Source organism: Eptesicus fuscus, chromosome 3 (genome assembly GCF_027574615.1).
Source record: "Eptesicus fuscus isolate TK198812 chromosome 3, DD_ASM_mEF_20220401, whole genome shotgun sequence".
Taxonomy (NCBI): domain Eukaryota; kingdom Metazoa; phylum Chordata; class Mammalia; order Chiroptera; family Vespertilionidae; genus Eptesicus; species Eptesicus fuscus.
The window spans coordinates 30,963,250-30,987,388 of NC_072475.1; the positions used below are offsets into that span (position 1 = coordinate 30,963,250).

Below are 24,139 nucleotides of genomic sequence, written 5' to 3' on the forward strand. Positions count from 1 at the left end.
CACTGCAGGCGTGGTTCCCCAAAACTCACTGCTGAGGGGGCTATGAAACAGGGCCAGAAAGAGGCCTAAAGAGAGAAGCAGGGACTGATCCGTTGCCTCTGTGGCAGCTTTTAATCAAGACTTGTCTCTCTTTTTCTCTCCCAGTCTGGCCAGCAGCCACACCTCCATTTCTCTCCAGGCCTCCACTGGAGATGCTAATCATCCATGCCTTTCTGATCAGGCCCCATTGATAGGCCCAGAGACGCTGACTGGCATAGAAACCGACCAAGCAGAACCAAATCTGGGTGAAGTGTGAGGAACCAATGGCTGCATAGGAGGCGGAGTTTTTGACACTGACTGGCATAGAAACCGACCAATCAGAGCCAAATTGGCCAGCAGAGGAGGGCAGTTGGGGGCGAGATCAGGCCTGCAGGAGAGGGCCTTTGGGGGCAAGATCAGGCTGGCAGGGGAGGGCAGTTAGGGGTGATCAGGCAGGCAGGCAGAGGCAGTTAGGGGTGATCAGACAGGCAAGCAGGTGAGTGGTTAGGAGCCAGTGGTCCCAGATTGCGAGAGGGATGTCTGACTACAGGTCCCAGATTACGAGGGGGATGTGCAACTGCAGTCAGACATCGCCCAAGGGGTCCCCGATTGAAGGGTGCAGACTGGGCTGAGGGAAACCCACCCTCCGTGCACGAATTTCGTGCACTGGGCCACTAGTCTATATAATAAAAGCCTAATATGCTAAGTGTCCAGTTGGCGGGTTGGCCGTTTTACCAATCAAAGTGTAATATGCTATTGATATGCTAAGGCCGCTCAACCGCTTGCTATAATGTGCACTGACCACCAGGGGGCAGACAGTCGACTGGTCGACCAGTCGCTATGACGTGCACTGACCGCCAGGGGACAGACGCTCTGACCAGTAGGTGAGCTTGCTGCTGAGCGAGATGGGCCAGACACACCCTGGAGCCCTCCTGTGGTCCCTCCCGAGCTGGCCAACCTCCTGCATCCCTCCCGGGCCCTCATCGTGCACCGGTAGGGTCCCTCAGCCTGGACTGCGCCCTCTCACAATCTGGGACCCATTGGGGGGTGTCGGAGAGCTGGTTTTGGCCCGATCCCACAGGCCAGGCTGAGGGACCCCACTGGTGCATGAATTCGTGCACCGGGCCTCTAGTGCTAAAATAAAAATGGATCATGAAATCCAGAGAATAAGTAAAGATATTAGTGAACTACACAGGTTACATCACCTTTATTTCAAGCAGTAAGGCTAACTCAAATGCATGCACAAATGTTCTCTATTTTATTGTGTGTGTTTTAAACTCATCACTGGCAACATCTATGTCAATTTGAGGAATACTGTACTACCAGGGAATTGCAAAATGTTGGCCTGGATCACTGTAATTCCTCCCTTTCAAACTCTTGAAGACCACAATAAGATAGTCCTGTCCTAGCCGGTTTGGCTCAGTGGATAGAGCACTGGCCTGTGAACTGAAAGGTCCCAGGTTCGATTCCGGTCAAGGGCACATGCCCAGGTTGTGGGCTTGATCCCCAGTGGGGGACTTGCAGGAGGCAGCCAATCCATGATTTTCTCTCATCATGGATGTTTCTATCTCTCTCTCCCTCTTCCTTCCTCTCTGAAATCAATCAATACATATATATATATATATATATATATATATATATATATATATATATATATATATATATATATATATATATATATAAATATAAATAAAGATAGTCCCACCAGCCTGTGATGGAGACTCTACCTATCCATCCATTCAATAGCACTGAAAATTTACTGCCTGTGTGAAAGTGGAAAAACAGAACCAGCTGATAGCAAGAAATATCAGTGAATACAGATATCTGAGAAAAATTAAAAAGAGCAGAGATTTATGAAAACTGATTCTAGATGGAAACAAGTCCCTCTATTTTTCAGGTTAGTTTATTCCATGATTTGATGAGAGTTATTCTAAATATCAGCCTTGCTTACTTTTCCCCCTCATATACTACAAAAGAATAAGTATGAAGTAAATTACAGGAAGATTCAAAAGTCTACATTGTATTTAGACAATATAGCCAGAGGGATAGGCTTGACAGGATCTCAGACTATACCCCTTGCCTAATGTGTGAAGATATACTTGTGTTCCAATATTTAAAAAATTTTACAATTTCCTTTGAATACCATTAGTGATACTTTTCAGGTAATCCAATTACTGTCACATTGCAAGGTAATTATCCAATTACTATAAATTTCTTTCTGCCTTTAAACCAAAATTCCAGAAAATCTGCAGTAACATAAATCCATTTTCAGTGTACAGAAAATACAAAAATTTTATATAGTTAGATTTTCTTAAATCTATCTTTTGAAGTATTGTTTTGAATATACAAAGGCAATAATATTAAACTGTCTTATTAAATATTTTATATAATTTTAGTGACTAAATGTTTTCTATTTTTAAGAAGAGAGAAAAATTGGAACAAAACTGATTTTCCCCTTTCTAAGCTTTCCAGAGATTCACTTCTGTAATAAGGGAATAAAAGCTGGAAAGAACAGAAGGATTAGAAATGTGGCATGTTGAAGAAAAGAGAGGGCAAGGGTTACTGTGGGAGCAAAATCAGTGCCCCATTACAATTCATTTCCATGCCTGATACAGAGGTTCTTCTTACCTGAAATGATCACGAGGACCAAGAGATAATCAATAGAACAGAATACCTCCAATGAAGCCTGAACCAACATTTGTATTATCTGGGTCAGAGGTCAATGAACTTTCTATAAAGGACAATATGGGTTTTGCAACTATTCATCTTTGCTGCAGTAACACAATAGTAGCCATCTATATATATAAAGAGGTAATATACAAATTAGCCAGGACGCCATAACAGTCATGACCACTCAGGAGGAGGCTGCATGCACAGGTGGGTGGGAGGGGACTGCTGTGCAGTGAGGCAAGCCACAGAGGGCGCAGGCCCACAGAGAGCAGGGTGAAGCAGACCCACAGAGAGCAGGGAGCAAGGCCTGCCTGCCAGCCACAGCAGCAGCGAGCAGACAGGCCTGCAGAAAGCAGAGAACAGGGCCTGCCCGCAGAGAACAGGGCCTGCCTGCCAGCCTCTATGGTGGCAAGCAGGCCTGCAGAGAACAGTGCCTGCTACCGCCACGGCGGCGAGGAGGCCCACAGAGAACAGGGCCTGCCGGCCAGGGCGCACCAGCAGTCCCGCCTCTGCGCGTGAGCTGCAGAGGAAACACCTTTTCTGACTGCTCATTAGCTAAGCTCCTGGTACACCACTCGCAGTGTTCTTGGTAACTTGCGTAATAAGAATCCAAGAAGGTGATCTAGGGTTTTTCCACCTCACTCCTGGAGGAAAAAATGAAGGTCTGCTGCTAGAGGGGCTAAGAAATGTCATATCCTGCCCTAGCCGGTTTGGCTCAGTGGATAGAGCCTTGGCCTGCCAACAGCGGGGTCTGGGTTCGATTCTGGTCAAGGGCATTTACCTAGGTTGCAGGCTCCTCCCTGGCCGGGGCCCAGGTCAGGGCTCATGCAGGAGGCAACTACTCCAAGTGTCCCTCTCTCATTGATGTTTCTCTCTGTCTTTCCCTCTCTCTTCCATGCTCTCTAAAAATCAATGGAAAAATATCCTCAGGTGAGGATAAAAAGAAATAAAGAAATGTCATATCCTATGAAAGAGAAATCTTGAAAATGCCTAAAGAAAGTTGTTATTTTTTCACTAGAGGCCTGGTGCATGAAATTCATGCACTCGGGGGGAAGGGGGTCCCTCAGCCCGGCCTGCACCCTCTCGTAGTCCGGGAGCCCTTGGGGGATGTCTGACTGCTGGCTGAGGCACGCTCCCCACCGGCAGTCGGACATCCCTCTCGCAGTCTGGGGCTCTTGCAGTCCAGGACCCCTTGCTCTTTACCACCCGCCTGCAGTGGAGGCAGAAGAGGCTCCCGCCACCGTCACTGTACTTGCCAGCCTTGAGCCTGGCTTCTGGCTGAGCAACACTCCCCTATGGGAGTGCACTGACCACCAGGGGGCAGCTCCTGCGTTGAGCATCTGCCCCCTGGTGGTCAGTGCGCATCATAGCGACTGGTCGTTCTGCCATTTGGTCTATTTGCATATTACGTTTTTATTATATAGGATGGTGAAGGGACTGGACTCCGTGTTGATGAAAACACCTTGGCGGCGGCGGCTGCGGCTGCGGCGGCCGGCAGTGGCAGCAGTAGCTGGGTGACGGGGGTGGCACCTTCCCCTGATCAGCCCGATCACGTCCTGCAGAGGGAGGCCAGACTGAGGCTTAGGCCCGCTCCCCCCGGGGAGCAAACCTAAGCCGTCAGTAGTACATCCCCTGAGGGCTCCCGAATTGGAGAGGGTGCAGGTTGGGCTGAGGGACCGCCCCCCGCCCCATGCATAAATTTCATGCACTGGGCCTCTAGTAGATAATATTTGAACAAATGAATGTGTCTGTATTTCAGAGAATTGTATTAAAGAACAATGTAATTTATATTTCACATAACATGAAATATTATTCTTCTTTTGTTTTTTTCCAACCATTTTAAAAATTTAAAACTGTCCTTATTTCATGGGCCATATAAAAACAGACAGCAGGAAAGATTTGAAGTATGAGCTAGTTTGCCAACCCCTGACCTAAGTAAAATATTCATAAATTTTAAAAAAACACCCTAACATATAATGTATCTTTTTTAGGCTCTAGACACTGGGCAACAGATCATACTAATGTTTTAGTAAAACATCTAGAATTCACAGTCACTTTTATATTGTGAAGAGGAACATACATAAGATTTACTTTAACTTAAAAGTAGTAGTGACATAGTGAATAAGAATTTGAATGCTTAAGCTCAATAATTTTTTAATCCATCTCTACTAAGAATTAGTGAGGCTTAATTTAAGTACTGTATGAGAAAGAACACTTTTAAAAGATTTATTCAGTCTAAATCACAAGCAATTATGAGGAATGCCAGATACGACTTAGAATGCTTTGTGATTTAGGGAAAGTATAATTTAAATCTTTTGATAGAACTTTGATTTATTCTAATTTTTAAGATAGAAATAGCTTGACATATGAATCTGAATGATCATATGAAACACATCTGTACAAACCAATAAAAATTAGAAAGCTACAATGTGTTTTTCATTTGAGTGGTTCCTTATCAGTTGTTTTAATTGTTTCTCTTTAAAAAAACCCCACTTAATTCTTATCTGTTTTACTGTAATTAATTACACAAATTAGTTTAATACAATCTGTAGTGAAAAAAGCAGCTTTCCCATTACTAACATTAACCTAACAGAAAATCCCCCCAATTGAGATATTTCCTTACCTAACAAAGGATGGTCAGAAGTCAAATCTTCCCCTCTCCCCACAGTTATAGCTGCTGGAGACAACGTGGGTGGTGGTGGGGTTCTGTCCATGCGGACACATTCATCTGACTCTTCTGGCATTTCTTCTTCACACATATCTTCCACTTGGTAAACCTGCAACAACAAACCACACTATCTTAAAAGGTTGCTAAAAATATTTTTAATAAAGTATTCCTAATTTAATTTTAACAAAATAAATTCCAAGTATTTTGAATTTAAAAACAAGGAAAATGACTATTAGCTTGAAAATAAAACTTTAAAAATAAAGTTTTGGAAATGCTTGGCTAAATATTTTGTAAATATATCACCAAAACCAAGTTGTGAATCAGTATCTATGTTACAAATGAATAAGGTTTCCAAAAAGGTAACAGGCAAGTCAGGACATATTTTTAATTTTGAGAATTAAAAGAAATGTTTTGATTTTCTATAGTCTATTTTGGTAATTTACTATTGTTTCTGTTAACTTGTAATTGTGATAAATCAAAATAAATACTATTTTTCACAAGCACACTAAGTAAGTCTCCAAAATGACACACAATATAACAGGAAGTGTACTGCCAAAGGACTACATCCCAGGCTCTTTATTATATTTATGTCAAAGATTAAATTATGAAAATATCTGAGTACCCACAAAAAGGTATGCATGCAATTACATCTGTCTTTAATCTTCTGATCTACTCAAGATTCTAATGATTTTTTTTATAAGCAAACTAGAGGCCCGGTGCATGAATTCGTGCACCAGTGGGGTCCCTCGGCCTGGCCTGCGGAATCGGGCTGAAACTGACTCCCAACATCCCCTGAGGGGTCCCAGATTGCGAGAGGGTGCAGGCCAGGCCAAGAGACCCCACTGGTGTATGATCGGGGCGAGGGAGGGATGCGGGAGGTAGGCCAGCCAGGGAGGGAACCCTCATCTCGCTCGGTCCCAATCAGCTGGACCCCAGCAGCAAGCTCACCTACCGGTCGGAGCATCTGCCCCCTGGTTGTCAGTGCACATCATAGCGAGCAATTGAGTGGTCTTAGCATATCATTAGCATATTACGCTTTGATTGGTTGAATGGCTGACTGAACAGTTAGCATATTAGGCTTTTATTATATGGGATACCAGGTAAACAGAAAAATATCTGTCCTGAAATAGTATACATACATATACCATCCTAACCCATTTGAGACATTAATTTTAGTTATTTAATATTATTCTATAATTACAGAGGAAAGTTTTTATTTTATTATCATTACTTTTTTTATATTTTTATTGATTTCAGAGAGGAAGGGAGAAGGAGAGATAGAAACATCAATGATGAGAATCATTGTTCAGCTGCTTCCTGCACACCCCCTACTGGGGATCGAGTCCACAACCCGGGCATGTGCCCTTGATTGGAATCAAACCTGTGACCCTTCAATCCGCAGGTTGACGCACTATCCACTGAGCCAACCCAGCTAGAGCCAGAGGAAAGTTTTTAAGTATTAACTTCCTTGTTATTCAATGGTAAAGATTATACTTAAACACGGATTCAAAAGCACTCAGAGAAGGAACCGTTCATATAACAAAATATGTATCTTATTAATTTCAATAACTTTAATACTGAATTTTCAAAGTCCACTTCTAGAGATTGACACAGGTGCTTTAATTTGTCAGCATTATTTATTTAACCATTGTAAAAGACTATGGATTTTTTTTAAAAGCCACAAAGCAGTTCATCTTCCTCTTTTATGTATAAAGCTTATTACTTACTAGTAAGTTTACAAAGGTTGTGAGTTTTTAAGATTATTTAACCAAATTGATTAAAGTTTCTAATAAATGTTAAAACAAAAACCTTTCAACATTAACAAAAAAATTTAAATGATATCTAATATTGTACGTATTTTTAACCAAACTATTGATAAAGTTTGATTTTATATACATAAAATTAAATGTAAAAATGATCAAGATTTCTGAAACTAGAATAAGCCAGATGTCATAAAAATGACTATAAAGTTTCATCCACAAAGGCATATTTAACAACAGATATAATTTTCTGTATTTCTCTTAAACTAACTTTCCAAGACTCTACTAAGAAATCTTTTGCCTTAAATTTTTAAAAATCCTATTGTTACTAATAAATTTATATCCAATATTATATCCAGGACTGTGATCTGAATCAGCTACTAAGTAGGCAACATTTTTCAAGTATTTGCTCACAACTCTGCAAACAGAAACCTGTTTCACCAACAGATACCTTGCCTCATGTCTGGATCCTCAGAAGTGAAAGTAGTTGTTTAGTATAGTACAGTGTGCAATAATGATAGCTGCTAATATCTGTACATGATATATTTTTTTAATGATAATAATATCCAATACAGGGGAAGTCATTCAAAAAAAAAAGTCCTGGGGTTAAAGGAAAGAAAACTACAAAACCATCTAGTGAGGGGTATCTGCTGCAGTAGTGATTACCTTAATTTGGTGGAGTGGTGGGGATGTTGATTCAGAAGTAATTAAACAAAAACTGATTTATCTACCAGTTCAATTTTATCTGTGTAGCATTCCTTTCTTAGCTATTACTTTTCTTCCAAAGCTCATTATCATTTTTTTGAATGCTAAACTCTCTTTAATATTAATGCTATAACAAGTTTTTCAAACACCTACTACAATACCTTTTAATGAATCAAAGTTTGATCATGTATAGAACTCTGATTTTTAAAAAGTGAGAGTTGTAAAGGATAAAAAGAGGCATACCACAAATAACATTTCTGAAATAATCCATCAAAGAATACTAGAAAATACTTTTTCATTTCTTATAGGTCAGCCTAAATATGTATTCTTCCAAATTGCCCATGTAAAGGCAAATAAGTTAATGAATAAGAGAAGTAGATAAAAGCACATCTGTCACAGACATCTGGCAACATCAACATAAAAAAATACATAAAGGCAACAACTGAAATATTGAATAAAGCAAAGAAATGGAGGTTTTGCTGCTAAGATCATTAGGAAACTGCACATCATAATTTCTGTTTAGCTCATAACTATTCTAAAACTAGCAATGCCTGCCAAACTTACCTCAATAAAGTGCATTAGTGCCATCTGTCTCCCTTTCCTAGCGAAACTATGGACTATTGATTAGCTCTAAATTGTCTATTCTCACCACATGAAAAAACTTTACAAATATATCTCTTTAAAAAAAATACTGACTTGACCGGCCAGCGTAGCTCAGTGGTGCAACGTCGACCTAAGAACCAGGAGGTCAGGGTTTGGTTCCCAGTCAGGGCATATGCCTGGGTTGCGGCCTCAATTCCCTGTGTGGGGCGTGAAGGAGGCAGCCAGCCAATCAATAATTCTCTCTCATCACTGATGTTTCTATCTCTCCCTCTCTTTTCCTCTCTGAAATCAATAAAAATATATTTTTTAAAAAAACATACTGACTTTACTTTGATAATTCACACTTTCAAAATTTGAAATCTTTTAAGAAGTAAATATAGCTCTCTGTACCTTTAAATATTCGAAACAATTGGGAAATTATGAAGACAGGTGTAATTTGTGAAGAAATATTTGAGGAAAAAAATATTTGATCAAAGATAATAAAAGAAACACACAGCAATTTAATAAATAGGCTATGGTACTCACAGAAAAGTGTATGAAAGATAATAGGGAAATACTGATAGTATGAGCATACCAGTGACAGCAGAGAAAGTTAACATTTTCACACACACACAGACACAAACACACATCCTTCCAAAAATGAGATAACATAAGTTTAAAACAAATTTTTTGAAAAGAGATCAGGAAATAACAAATTAAGAGCATAAATATTTTTAGCTTTAAGTGTTATGTTTTTCATATTTCTATCCCAAATATATTCCTCCAAAGTTTACCCTAACAAAAACCATTAGAAAAGTGTAAAGTATATAAAGAAATTTTATTTTCTACTTGTTAAAAACAAATTCACTGAACTAGAAAGTAAAAATATAAATTTAAATTAAATTTTATTTCTTTGAAGATACTACACACTTCGAAACCTGTGTTTTTGTTACAATATCCATTGTAAACGCTCCAAAATTCCATTAAAAGAAAATATAGACATGATAATTGAATGGTAAACTTATTTCTAGATGCCCATTGTTGTTTCTGTCAAGTTCTATCTATATATATAAAAGCCTAAGCAACCGAATGACTGGTTGACCAGTTGCTATGATGTGCGCTGACCACCAGGGGGCAGGAACTGGCCCCTGGTGGTCAGTGCACTCCCAGAGCGGGAGTGCCACTCAGCTGACTGACGGGAGCCAGACACCAGGCTCACGGCTTGCGAGCACAGCTGTGGCGGTGCAAGCCTCTCCCGCCTCCACAGCAGCGTGCTACCAAGTGGCAGTGGCAGCAGGCACAGTGGGGCTGGGATGAGCGGGAGCGGCGCAGTGCCTGGCCCCACTACTACACCTCTCCAGGCAGTGCGACATCCCCCAACGGGTCCCAGATTGCAAGAGGGAGCAGGCTAGGCTGAGGACCCCACCAGTGCACAAATTCGTGCACCAGGCCTCTAGTTTTTAACAAAAGTGAACAGGAAATGGAATTCAATCTCTTTTACATCAGTCTATTACATCAGTCGTAATGACAATAAAGAATCTATAAATTAGCATCCTGAGGATCAAAATGTTTCCCATTAAGGAACAGACTTTGAAACTCCCTTCCTTTCTGAGCAAATGGTTAAAGGTCTTAAAGTCCCTTCAGTGAGGTCTTTATGTAAAGATATAAACCTCCTTTTGGGAAGACCGTTTTCTTCAGTTATAAATTAATTATGAATTTGATCATTCTGCCTAAAAATTTTAAGACCTTATTCAATTTTTACTGTAAATTATTTTATAAATCTAAAAAATCCTTTAGAAAATTTTTAAAGAAAAACACTTTTCAAGACAATTTTCCTTTCTAGACAACATGTACCATTTTTAGAGGTTTAGTCTGATAAATTTCACCACAATCTCAATTACTCAAAATTTTTACTCCCCCCAATGGATTTTTTTCATCCTCAGTATTCAATTTATCCACTGAGATTTTTCCAGGGTTTTAAATGAGAAATATTTTAATTATATATTTTCCCTTAGTAGAAATTTAAAAATCAGAAGTTTAATAATTCTGATAGTCTACAGTTAATTTTTTTGTAAAGTTAAATTCTTTCCTAGAATAAATGTTTTTACAATTTTAATTACAATATATAATTTTACAAAAAAATTGTATCATACAAGCATACTCCATCTTGAAACAAAAGCTTCTGAAGAAAGGCCCAGGACTTCAGAATGCATACAACCAAAAAGGTTAGCTACATAAGCCATACGTTTAAGAACATACAAGCCAACAGAAGGGATCTATGAAGGATAATCACCTTAAGAGAAAAAACTTTGTGCAGATGACACTGGTTCAAATGTATTCCCTTGGGGAAAAAAAATCAACTCTGTAAAGATAGCAGATGGATTTGTTTAAATAGTAATAAAATTAACAAGGGACTTTAATAACCATCACAAATTATCAAGCATGCAACCATACAACAAATTGCCTGTGTTTTTTTTTTTGCCCATACAGCATGTTTGTCAGAAATTGACAGATGTAAATTTCCAACTTTTGAAACTCACAGGCATGTAGCTCTAGCAATGAACATAATGTAGGAGAAAATTGTTTTTACTTTCAGTTCAGCAAGAAAGTCAAATAGCTTCCAAGGGCTTACCACTGGTGGATCAACAGGTGCTGGTGGTTGTACTTGTAGGTTTACCGCAACAGTCTGTGGAGGAGGAAGAGTCTGAAATGGCAACTGGACCAAAGCTTCTGCAGCTGGAAGCTCCTCTTCTGACACCAAAGCATTCTGTACTAAAACCTGGCCCTGGGATAGAATTTCAGGCTGCACTTGTAAAGATTGCATAGACTGTAAGGGTAGTGGTGGAATCTGAGCTGGAGGAGATGTTGACATCTGCGGAGGGGTTGCAATTGGGATTGGAGAGGACTGCAGGGCTGAATATTGCTGGTGTGATGCTGGAGACACAATCTGCTGACCTGGGGACACCAAGGCGGACTGCTGAACGGGGCCAATGTGTACAACAGGGGAAGCTGAAAGTGGAAGATGGGATGGAAGATTCAGCTGTGCTGTTGGCTGCACCTGATTAGCAGTGGACTGTTGCAAGTTTGTCCCTGGCTGGAGAGCTGATGACATAAGAGGGTGTGGCTGAATAAGTGCTTGTGGATGAATAATTATGGTAGGAGACTGACTTGGTGAATGAGGTGGTGGAGGAGACACCACTACTGACTGCTGTGCTGACTGTGACTGGCTAGGAGACATTGTTAAAGGAGGGGGATGACTCTGAATTGGTGAACAATGCTGTGACTGGGCATTACTGGGAACTGGAGGAAGGCCATGGTTTTGGAGTGGTATACAGTGCTGGGATGGGGGTGGATCTTGAGTTGGATTTTGGAGTGTAATTGGCTGCATCTGCTGCTGCTGCTGTTGTAATATCAGCTGATGATGGGAAACCTTGGGAGGTGGTGAATGAAGAGGAATCTGTTGATGCTTTATTAGAGGATGAGGCTGAATTGGAGGATATGAAGCTGTGAGAGAGAAAAAAAATGACAATTAGTATTTATTTTAAAAATATAATTGAAATTTTAAATAAATTTAAAGAAGGAAATTTTTTACATCAGAAGGCTACTAAAAGTCTTCCAGATAAGAGTGACTTCAAAATGTAATGACAAACAACTTTTCCTTGGAAAACTATAAATTTCATAAAATAAGCTGCACTGTGATAAAACTGCCTAAAACAATTAATTTATAAATCTGAATCTATACATGATTTATTCTTATTAAATTGTATAGGTCCCCAGAAAATCTATGTTAACTTTTAACAACGTTATCCACTTAAATTCCTTCTTTGGGGAGAAGAGGAGTATCACTGAATAAGTATAATATATATAAAGATAACCTCAAAATCATAAAAATGCAATATTAAAATCCATAAAATAAAAGTATCATCCTTTCTAATCTGTGTCTAAACATTCTTCCAACTAATCACCAATGTAATCACTTATAAAGCTTCCCAAATAAGTTACCAGATTGAGCCAAGATGAAAGAGTTGGTATTATTTGACCAAGGAAGAGAAAATGTTTTGCAGGAAAAGATAATTCAATTAAGCAAAACAGATGTGTAACGCCTAGAGCACAGTCAAATAATCATTGTAAAAGAAATCAAATTCCAGGGGCCCTTCCAAATCTAGGAGAGCACTAGTTTTGCTTGCAGAGAAAATGAGGCAATAAAAAAATTCATACTGTCTAAATAAAGGATCTTGTTTTACTTCTCTGCCCCGCCCCCCCCAAAAAAAAAACACAAGCAAATACACACACACACAAAAAAAAAAAACCTACAGTAATCTATAAATGATAGTACTAGTTTTCTCCACAGAGGAGCCACTCACAACAGCGACAATACAGATAAAAAATTAACAAAATCAAGTATCCCCATCATTATGCCTCTTTTGCATACTGGTGTTTATATTTACAAAGAGGGAGCTACTGGTGAAATCCACTCTATCTAAATAAGAATGGAAACTGGGTTCACTATATATAAATATATAATCATTATGTTTCAAAGCTGAAACTAATATAATACTGTATGCTAACTGTAATTGAAAATAAGTGTAAAAAAAAAGAAACTGGGTTCACTAGAAGATAAACTGAAAAGGTGGCTAATATTAATATCATGTAAAAATTAAAACAGATCTAAAGATAGGGCAAAATTTTTTTCTTAATTTCAGAATGTGAAGATAAAGAAACATCTTGCATCTATTTTTATACTCAGCCACATTTGTGACAAAGGCCTTATAAAAACTTCTAACAACTTTTCTTTTTAAACATTTCTGCATTTGGTGGGTTTTTAAAATTTTTCGAGATCCTTTAAGAAAATTAACATCTGGTTAACATCTCAAAAAGAAATTTAGAAGGTCCAACAAATATCCATGAATTTTTTAAATGGAAATTAAAATTCATCTAACAAAATAATTTTCATCTAACTAGACTGGCATTTCAAACTAAGATTGAAAATTGTCAGCACTTTATAAATGTACTGATAAAGACTCTATAAGTATTCAATAAAATTTTGGATATCTATAGAGTGCCTTTCTTCCAAGGGGCTCAAGGTACTTACACATTGCTCATTGTACTAAAAATAAGTGCCTATGAAGTAGATAGGTATTATTCCCCTTTTACAGATTAAAAAATAGAGTGTTTGCAAGTATAACAGCAAAGGCCCATTTTAATTCAATTTTAAGTTATAATTAAAATTTAGCATATTCTTTAATAATAATAGGTATTATGTTCACAGAAATAAAAATTCTTTCTGTGCTCTAGAAATAATTTTTTTTTTATATTCTAGAGTTGATAATTCAACAGATTAATAGTCTATCCTTTCACCTAGGTTAAATTTTTCTTTGATCAGAAATCAAAGTGAATCCATTATATTGTCCATAAGTCCAACTACCAAGCACATCTATTACGGAATAATTATGAGGATATCTGAAAAAATACTTCTGTGCAAGAAAAGCACTAGTGCTCTGGAAAATCATATAATGCTTGTTTTTTTCTGGTTTTAATAAACACTTTATTGTCAGGGTGGCATTATACTTGGAGAATTTATGATTGGCATCATCTCTCACTTATGTAGTAGAACTCTAATTACTATAAATAATATATTACTGTAAATTACTAAATACATTATTTTATTCAATAGTTACAAACACCCCCCACCACCACCACCAAATAGTTAAAACAACGCCATGAGGTAGATAGGGTACTACACTAATCCAATATGTTACAGGTGAAGAAACTCTGAGCATTAAGTGACTTGCCTGAAATCACCAAGGACCCATATTTCTAACTAAGTCTGGGTTCCTGTTATGGACTGAATGTTTGTGTCCCACAAAATTCATGTGTTAAAGCCCTAACCCTAATATGACAATTTGGTGTTGGGGCCACTAAGGAAGTAATTAAGGTTAAATGAGGTCAGAAAAGTGGGACCCTGACCTAAGACAATTAGTGCCCTTGTAAGAAAAGACCCCAGAGGGCTCACTATCCTCTCTACTAGCGCTCAGATGAAAGGCCATGTGAGAATGCAGCTAGAACGCAGCCATCTGCAAGCCAGGAAGAGCTCTCACCAAAAACTAAACACTGCCAGATCTTGATCTTGGGCTTTCCAGCCTCTAGAACTGTTGTTTAAAACACCCAGTCTATGGTATTTTTTTTTTTATGGCAGCCTGAACAGACTAACACAGGCTTTTCATTACACACTGAATTAATGTCTGCAAAAAAAAAAGGTATATGGGGGGAGGTCAATGGGGGCAAAAGAAGACATATGTAATACTAAAGATAATATTTTAAACAAATAAACAAAAAAGGGTATATATATTTTTCCAACTAGACTAATTTCATAAAAGCTCTAAAAACTGCTATAAAAAACTTGAGCTCTACTATTGTTAAGGTTAATTTCCAGACATTTGCCTTATTTTATATAATAAAAATAGAATTATTAACTATCAAGTGGGAACTCCCCCTTCAAGAAGAAATGAAGAAAACCAAATTTTAGTACCCTAAAAATATATACAAGGAAGCAATAACCTTGTTCATTATAATAATTATTAAACTATAGTATACTGGAACACAGATTCTTTTAGTATTTGTAAGTTACCTGTAGGAACAAGCATTTTACTAATTGAGGAAAAGGATAAATTACCAATCCAAGAATCTCCCAAAATAAAGCTTAGCTTCAGACTAACTTCCCAACAGCAAGAGCAGGAAAACTAAAAGGCTGGAAAATACAGCTTTCGTCAGAAGATATAAATTGCTTTGAATAACCACAGTGTAAGTCTTGAATAAATTTTAACAAACTTACAATTTGGTAGCTGCAAAGTTTACATGAGTTAGGATGTTCCATTTGGTTTTGTTTCTAATCGACAACACCATAGAATACTAGGTAAATACACACAGCATCTGAATTTGGAATTGCAATTCTCCCGAGACTCTGACTGTTTTAGCTTACCGGTCTCCTCCACACCTACATAAAATATTGGCCATCAGAGGAAGACAACTACAAGGATATTATTGCACTACCAGTGAAAGGGGGAAGAATAAGTGTCAACTTAGAAACAGGTACTGGGAGTTCAGGGAGACTGAAAATCTAAAAGTAGAGCTCCCTGCTTGAAATAACCCTGAAAAAGTTCCTAGCTTTCTCTGAAGGTAACAGTCTCTTTGGGAGAGAATTAACCTACCTTCCAGTATAATCTATCAAAACTGTGGGAATTACTAGAAATTGTCCCAAGCAGTCATTCCAAGTACAGTGGGTCACTGCTGCTCCTCACTGACTCTTATCAACACTGGCCAGAGAGGCTGGTTTGAAGCTGAGAATCTCTGGACAATTTTACTAATAAAAGAATAGCATGCTAATTAGACTGGGAGACCTTCTGGACAACCATCCAGACGTCCTTCCTGACAAAGCCAGCTGGGTGAAGCTGCCTGGTTGCGGTCCCAGGTGCCAGCACCTGCGGCTGGCTGTGGCCAGGGAGACGAAGAAGCCGCCTGCCCTGTGGTCCTGGGCCGCAGCCAGCTGGAGAAGCCGCCTGTCCCATGGTCCCAGGGGAAACGGAGAAGCCACCCGCCCGCCCGCAGTCTGGGCGCAAGCACCTGAGGCTGGCTGCGGCCTGGGAGACAGAGAAGCTGCCCGCCCCGCAGTCCCGGGCGCCAGCACCTGCAGCTGGCTGCGGCCTGGGAGATGGAGAAGCCGCCTGCCCCATGGTCCTGGGCTGCAGCCAGCGGGAGAAGCCGCCCACCCCGCGGTCCCAGGTACCAGCGCCTGCGGCCTGGGCAAAGCCACCTTGCCCACCGCCTCCTGCAGCTGCAGTCGGCCCAGGCAAAGCCGGCCTAGGTCATGGTGCCTGTGGCCAGCCAAAGAGAGGGACGCCTGGGTCCTGGGTGTTTGCAGCTGGCTGGAGGATGGAATCCTGGGTTCCAGGTGCAGGACCAAGGCAGAGGTGGCTAGGGGAGATCAAGCCAGCAGGGGAGCAGTTAGGGGCGATCAGGCTGGCAGGCAGAAGTGGTTAGGGGCAATCAGGCAGGCAGGCAGGTGAGGGGTTAGGAGCCAGTGGTCCCAGATTGTGAGAGGGATGCAGGCCGGGCTGAGGGACACCCCCCCCATGCACAAATTTCGTGCACCAGGCCACTAGTCCTATATAATAATACTATATAATAAAAGGCTAATATGCAAATCAACCGAACGGAGGAACGACCAGTCACTATGAAGTGCACTGACCACCAGGGGGCAGCCACTTAATGCAGGAGCTGCCCCATGTCAGTGCACTCCCACAGGGGGAGCACAGCTCAGCCAGAAGCCAAGCTCACGGCTGGTGAGCACAGCAGTGGCAGGAGCCTCTCCCACCTCCACAGCAGCACTAAGGACCCCTTGGGGGATGTCTGTCTGCTGGCTTAGGGCATAGGCCAGGCTGAGGGACCACCCCCCCTCAGTGCACGAATGTCGTGCACCAGGCCTCTAGTACAATATAAAAATCCTGTTATCAATCCATAAAGAGAGCAGAACCTGTCACACAGATGTTTATAAAAAACAATTCACATCTAACTATACTATGAATAAACTTATTAATTTATACATTATAACAAACACTGTACTTATCTAAAGATTTAGATTTAAGAATTCTAAGCAGTGATATCTAACTAATATAAATGAAAAAAACTGTTATAATGTCCACTATTGAAATGGGAAAAATATCAACTATTAATCCAACAAATATTTACAGTCCATCTATTGAAGAGAAATATTTATATATATAAAAGCCTAAGCGACCATTAAGATGGAGCGACCCGTCACTATGACATGCACTGACCACCAGGGGACAGATGCTCAACACAGGAGCTGCCCCCAGCCCACAGGCCCCAATTTCTGATGGGGCCTGCCGGCCAAACTCCTGGTCCCTCCCCCACACCAGCAGGCTCCCGGGCTGGGCTAGGGAACCGGGGGTGGGTGGCGGTGGACGCGGCCCCTTTCCAGAGGGGCTGAGGGCCAGCTCCCTCCTTGGGGCCAGCGGCCAACCTCCTGGGTCCCTCCCCCTGGCCCTCCCCCTAGCCAGCAGGCCCCAATCGGCCTGCTGCCTGCCCGCTACAGTGGCGGTTGGCCCCTCCCCCCTGCCGGCCAACCTCACGGTCCCTCCCCCAGTCAGCAGGTCCTGATCACCCGATCAGGGCTGGGCCCCAGTCCGGGACAGGGAACCGGGGGTGGGTAGTGGCAAACATGGGCAGCAAAGGAAGGAGGAGGGGAAGAGGCAGGGAGCCACGCGGTGGCAGTGTGCAGGCGGGGAGTGGAGGAGGAGGCAGGGAACCTGATCAGCTCTGATCGCTGGCCAGGCCTAGGGACCACACCCGTGCACGAATTTCGTGCACTGGGCCTCTAGTATCCTACCTAATAATAGACAAATATGCAAATTGACCATACCTCCGACACACCCACAAGCCACGCCCATCATCCAATCAGAGCGAGTATGCAAATTAACCCAAACCAAGATGGCTACAGCCACAGAGAGCAAGGTTTCCTAGGTAATAGAGGAAGCCAAGCTTTCCACCTGCCCTTGCCAGGCCTAAGCCTCCACTCAAGCTACAAAGTTTCAATTATAGAAGGTAAACAAATTCAAACAAATGGCAGCAGAATGGAGCTTGAGAGAGCAGGCCAGGGTTGCCGCCGGCAACAGGGGAAGCAAAGCTTTCCGCACACCCTGGCAGGGCCCACCCGCTTAAGGCAACTAAGTTTCAATTATAACCCCAACAGAAATGGCTGCCGGCCTCGGAGGGAGCCCCAGGCTTGGCTCTGCTCCAGGCTACAAAGTTTCAATTGTAGAAGGAAAATAAATTCCAGATACCAGGGCCTCCGCTTGGGTTGCCAGGGGGCGTGGCCAGCCTGCAAACCACCACGGGCCCCTCGCTCAGGCCGCCCCACGCCCCAAGGGAACCCCCACCTGATCCGGGACACCCTTCAGGGCAAACCAGCTGGCCCCCACCCCTGTACCAGGCCTCTATCCTATCTAATAAAAGAGTAATATGCAGATTGCTCATCACTGCAACACACAATATAGCTGCCCCCATGTGGTCAAAGATCCTGCCCCGATGTGGACACAGGATGGCCACCACAAGATGGCCAGCAGGAGAGGGCAGTTGGGAGGCACCTGGCCTGCAAGGGAGTGCAGTTGAGAAGGACCAGGCCTGCAAGGGAGGGCAGTTGGAGGTGATCAACTCTGCAGGAGAGGGCAGTTAGGGGTGACCAGGCCGGCAGAGGAAGGAAGTTGGGGGCAAACAGGCTGGCAGCAGAGTGGTTAGGGGGTGATCAGGCTGGCAGGCAGAAGCGGTTAGGGGCAATCAGGAAGGCAGGCAGGCAAGCAGTTGGGAGCCAGCAGTCCTGGATTGTGAGAGGGATGTCCAACTGCCCGTTTAGGCCCGATCCGGGATCGGGCCTAAACGGGCAGTCCGACATCCCTTGAGGGGTCCCATATTGGAGAGGGTACAGGCTGGGCTGAGGGACAGCCCCCCTCCGTGCACAAATTTCGTGCACCGGGCCTCTAGTATAAGATAAAAGGATGAAAAGGTGAATCTGAAAAAGAAACAATAAATGTAAAGTGCCTGAAACACAAGTGCTCAATATTATTATCCTACCTTCAAAGGGCTTACCACCTAGTATAAAAGAAAAAGTGCCATTAAAAAAGCATAAAAATGCTATACAAATTCAAAGTAATGAGAGAATTCCAACAAAAGGAATCAAATAATTCCAAAAGTTTGAGATTACGTGATTTAGAGAAAATGGCACAGAGGAAACTTAAAAAGAGAAATCGGTTTAAGTGGAGTAAATGCAGACTTCAGTAGTGTAAAATAAATCTTTAGAAAGCAACGCAGTTATAAAAGGATAGAAAGAAGTTGCTTGCCTGATGAGGTTGGATAAAAAAATTAAAAAAAAAATAAAACATATGTGAGGTGTCTAACCCAGTACCTCTCTCTCTCTCTCTCACTCTCTCTCTCTCTCACACACACACACACACTTTCAACAAATAATAATTATACTGGTATAAAAACATATGCATATATATTAAGGTTAGGGAGACCTAAGTATGCTGGAGAAACAAAGGAAAAATATTCAGCATGAGAAAGACAAAAGATGCAATAATAACTATGACAGAAGGTCAGGAGCCGGTAAAAACGATGCAATCAATGACACAAGCAAATAGTGCTAACTTTAAAGAGGAAATCAGATAATTCCTTATCTTATTAGAAGTGAAGAAAGCTCAACATTGACAAATTCTGAGATGAGTAGAAGAGATGGTAAGAAAACTCACTCGAGATGGCCCCAACATTTTCAACATGAGAACCATAAAGCAAGATTATCTGTAGATAGCAGGAGTGCACATGGGATTCAAAGTTTGATGAGAATGAAAATAACTTAGTTGACTCCCTGACATCTTCCTCTTAAAGATGAAATCCAAGATGGAAAAAAGCAATGTGGTAAAGAAAATAATTGTGTATAATCTTATTTTTGGAAAGTGATAAATTCCTCCCACTAATGACAATTTTAAACAAAAACAATACATACTTTTTTAAAAGGCTTTTAATTTTGTTCCACTAAAGCATATTAAATGAACTACACACAAATCTTGTCTCTAAAGCTAAAAGGTTTTATTGCTATAGTAGGAAACTAGCACATAATGAAGATGTTAGTCAAATGTCAACTCACCCCCAAAAATCCATTTTATTATTATAATTTGTTTTAGCTATTGGGTTTTTTTGATTTCTCTTTTTTCAAGCTACAATATTGAAATTTTTTTTTTTTACTTATGAAATTCACATTATAAAATGCTTTAAAATTACCATTCTTATTCAAGTAATGGACATCTTTTGTTTTTCTCTGCCTGCTAAGAAAATGAATAATGCAACTATTGTCAGCAAAAGTTTTATCCCACCTGGTGCTATTAACTGGTGAATACTTGATGTCCGGGTGACAGCTGTGCTTCGTGATTCCAGACTTGGACTTTCTCCTTTTCTAATACTTTCTGGAGAAGGATCTCGTTGGCTGATTTTAGAACTGGTTACTGTTGTTTTGTTATGACAAATTGTCAATGACTGAGTTTGACCAGTGCTTTTTGGTGGACCGTTCTGTGAGCTAGATAACACACCCAACTTCTGGCTGCGTAATGTTAAATTCTGAACCTAAAGAACCACATAACAAAAAATAGGGATGAAACAGATGGTATTAATTCACGTGGTAATCATTACATTATAGTAATAATGACAATATATTTATATTATGCTTTTCATAAAGCTCCAAGCACTTGAAACAACTGATTAATCCTGTGAGAAAGGGGAGTTATTATTCTAAGTAATCAAATCTTAAGTACTAAGTGAATTTTTAAAAAAGACATTATGGGAAAGAATCATTAAGAACTCAATAAAAATGGAATATATATATGAACTCTGAACTATGAGTAAATTACTCTGCAACATACTGCATTTTTGAGGAAGGTCATTCCAAGTAAAGGGGAATACTTGAGCAAAGATGCAGAGGTGGGGGAGCCCAAGGTGTGTAGAGAACAATGAGCAATTCCTTCCATCTCAGACTGCTGTACCATGGCAGGACTGTGAACATTTTAAGGTTACAAGTACCTCATAAACTTACATAATTAGAGAGTGTGGATACAACACTGCTGTCTTAATAAGTATAAGAAAGATAACAAAGAAGTTATCAGCTCTATAGAGATTATAAGGGAACGCTAATCTTGTACTAGTAAGAAAACAAATTCATCAAATCATCTACCCCACTATGATAATTATGAAAATCATTTCCCATTAACTCCTTTTTAAAGATGTTTGTTATATGTTGTTGCTGTTGTATAGAACACTCACTTGCCTTTGAGAACCAGATTTCATGAAGTGAAAAGATTGTGTATGGCCTTAAAATGGTTTCTATGACAGCTCCTATCTATACCCAGTGCTATTCTAAACATACTGCCAGTCTGCATGGTGGCAAGAATAATCCAATTACATTCACATGAAGTTTATAACATTTCTAAATAGCCAGGCAGAATATGCCTCTCCAATAGCTGCCCAAGTTTTTGCCTATCTGGAATGAATGCACCGAATACATTTATGCTAGCACTAGCCCTGGGAGGGAAACTGAAGTAAGAGATTATAAAGTGACAAAGCAAATGATACATTGTGCTTCATAAATATTCTTCAGTTTCATGTGTGTTCTGTCTCTACAACTATATTATTAACTGATGCTCAAAGGCTATACATTATCTTAGATCCAGGTGCCAAATGCAGTGATCAGCCAATAGCAGGTGCTAAACAAATGTTTCAGAGCAGTTGAGGTTTTCATCAGTTCTATCCTAAGCTATTGAAAGAAATCTTCTAAGTGAGACCATATGGAGCATCTTCTCTGACTTTTGTCAAATATCTCATAGCAATATAAGTGGACTAAAACTATTTTATTACTGAAATGTAATGCAAAAAATAAAATGTGCTAAAATTCAGGTTTCTCAAAGTCAAGGCCCAAATCACTTCAAGCCCCATTTTCCACTATTCCAGTCCATCATACTCATATTCTAGCCATCCTGTTCTACTTGCCCTTTTCTTTTTTTTTTTTTTTAATATATTTTATTGATTTTTTACAGAGAGGAAGAGAGAGGGAAAGAGAGTCAGAAACATCGATGAGAGAGAAACATCGACCAGCTGCCTCCTGCACACCCCCCACTGGGGACGTGCCCGCAACCAAGGTACATGCCCTTGACCGGAATCGAACCCGGGACCCTTGAGTCCGCAGGCCGACGCTCTATCCACTGAGCCAAACCGGTCTCGGCATCTACTTGCCCTTTTCCAAACTACCTTGCACTTCCTTCATTTATAGTCCTTGCTCAAGCTCCTCTTTCCTCAAATGCCATTCTTCCTCAATGCTCCTTCAAGGCCCAGTAAAAATCCCAAAAAATCCTCCCTAAAGCCCCTGATTAGAAATAATTTCTCCTCTCCTATCTAATGCTTTTCTCATGGAATTTGGGTCATATTGGCCTACAGCACTGCCTAATGTCTAGCTTATTTCAAAATTACTCATGTCTGTGTCTGTGAAATATGGAGGCTCTGATTGGCAGGCTCCCATCTCTGACATTCATGTTTGTACTCCCACAGTTCTGTACTGCAAACATGACAGAAGCTCCACAAGTCGGAGGTATTTTTCTGTATCTGATTCTGAAATATATATTACACATGTATATTACATTTTTTCTTTTAGTTCTATTAACGGTTTTCTTAGGCTAACATTAAAACCTGTTCATATTTTACTTAAAAAAAATCTCAACAAATATCTAGTGATATTTATTTTAAAAACTTGAAAATTTGAAAAATTTCCTTCAAATGAAAAGTATATATATTTACAATGTAAATGAAGATTTGACTCAATGAACCCTAAAACCTGAAGCAGTCCATTTCTATAAAATAACACACTCTTTTCTTCTAATTTTTTCTTTTGTTTTCTGGAATACTGGAATTTAATGCAAAAAATAAAATGTGAATTTTATATATTATATATTACTAGAGGCCTGGTGCATAAAAATTCATGCACTGGAGGGGGGGTCCCTCAACCCTGCCTGCCCCCTCTCACAGTCCGGGAACCCTCAGGGGCAGGAGGCAACCTGGCGATCAGGGGAAGGCAATGATCCATCACACCTCTGCTGCTGCCACTGCCGGCAGCACAAGCCTCGGCTAGCCCTGGTTACCTGAGCCTCAGGCAGCCCTGGGCAGCTGGGCAGCCGCCATCCGAGGCTTACCTGCACCTCAGGCCAGCCCTGGGAGGCTGGGCAGCCGACATCTGAGGCTTGCCTGCGCTTCGGGCCAGTCCTGGGCGGCTGGGGGGCTGAGGGGACTGGGGGACTCCGAAGGCAGGCGCACGGAGCAGCCGGGCCTGCCTGGGGGCGGGCCTGGCCTTGCCGCATGCCTGCCGCCCCAGTGGGGCTGAGGGGACTGAGCGCCGCCATCTTGTGGCTGTGGGCACCATCATCTTTGAGGGTGTGGCCGTCAATTAGCATATTCCCTCCTTACTGGCTGTAGGTGCTGCCATCTTTGAGGGTGTGGCAATTAGCATATTCCCTCCTTACTGGCTGTGGGCACTGCCATCTTTGCGACAGTGTGAGGGTCAATTGGCATATTCCCTCTTTATTATTTATATGAATAGGTAAGTTTTAGACTATGGCTATAACACCTATCTGTGGTCATTTTGGCTTAAATATTAGATTTCAAACTCTGAACTATACTTCTAAATTATATTACAAAGTTAATTTAGCTATTAATAGGAAGATCACATATTCAGATTTCCTTGACAGCCTCACTTTTGCAGAAAACACACCGTTTCTAAATAAAGAATATCAGTGTACTCTGAAGTCCAACTTTTATTTCATCTAAATGAAAACAATGATCAAATTATGGAAACTTTTCTGACTTTTGAAAAATTCTAAATTTCATGTGAAGTATTTTTGCTAATTTCACACCTTACATTTTTATAGTGGATTACCCAAATACTCTCACACCAATTGTTCTATTTGAATCTAAGAAATATTTTGTGAATTACAGCAGCATCCCTTCTTTGCAGATGAGGAAACTAAGAGTTAATATCACATTGGCGGCAACAGAGCTGAGTTTCTAGATTTTAAATCCAAAGGGCTGTTTTCTTCTCAATTCTCACAGCATTCCCCAGATAGCCATGCTAAGT

The 24,139-nt window shown here is 40.8% G+C and overlaps 2 protein-coding genes across 2 annotated transcripts in view; one reads left to right on the top strand and one right to left on the bottom strand.

The window, feature by feature from the left end:
• The window catches only part of PHC3 (polyhomeotic homolog 3), a 66,762-nt gene that overhangs the window by 17,193 nt on the left and 25,430 nt on the right, over window positions 1–24,139 (bottom strand). The window contains exons 7-9 of the mRNA XM_008142280.3: window positions 20,346–20,592; window positions 11,036–11,907; window positions 5,312–5,465 (exon numbers count right to left, since the gene is read on the bottom strand). Coding sequence (XP_008140502.1) covers window positions 5,312–5,465; window positions 11,036–11,907; window positions 20,346–20,592 — 1,273 coding nt within the window. The remainder of the gene's footprint in view (window positions 1–5,311; window positions 5,466–11,035; window positions 11,908–20,345; window positions 20,593–24,139) is intronic.
• Window positions 1–24,139, top strand: part of PRKCI (protein kinase C iota) — a 144,899-nt gene that overhangs the window by 1,251 nt on the left and 119,509 nt on the right. The gene's annotated exons all lie outside the window — the stretch shown is intronic.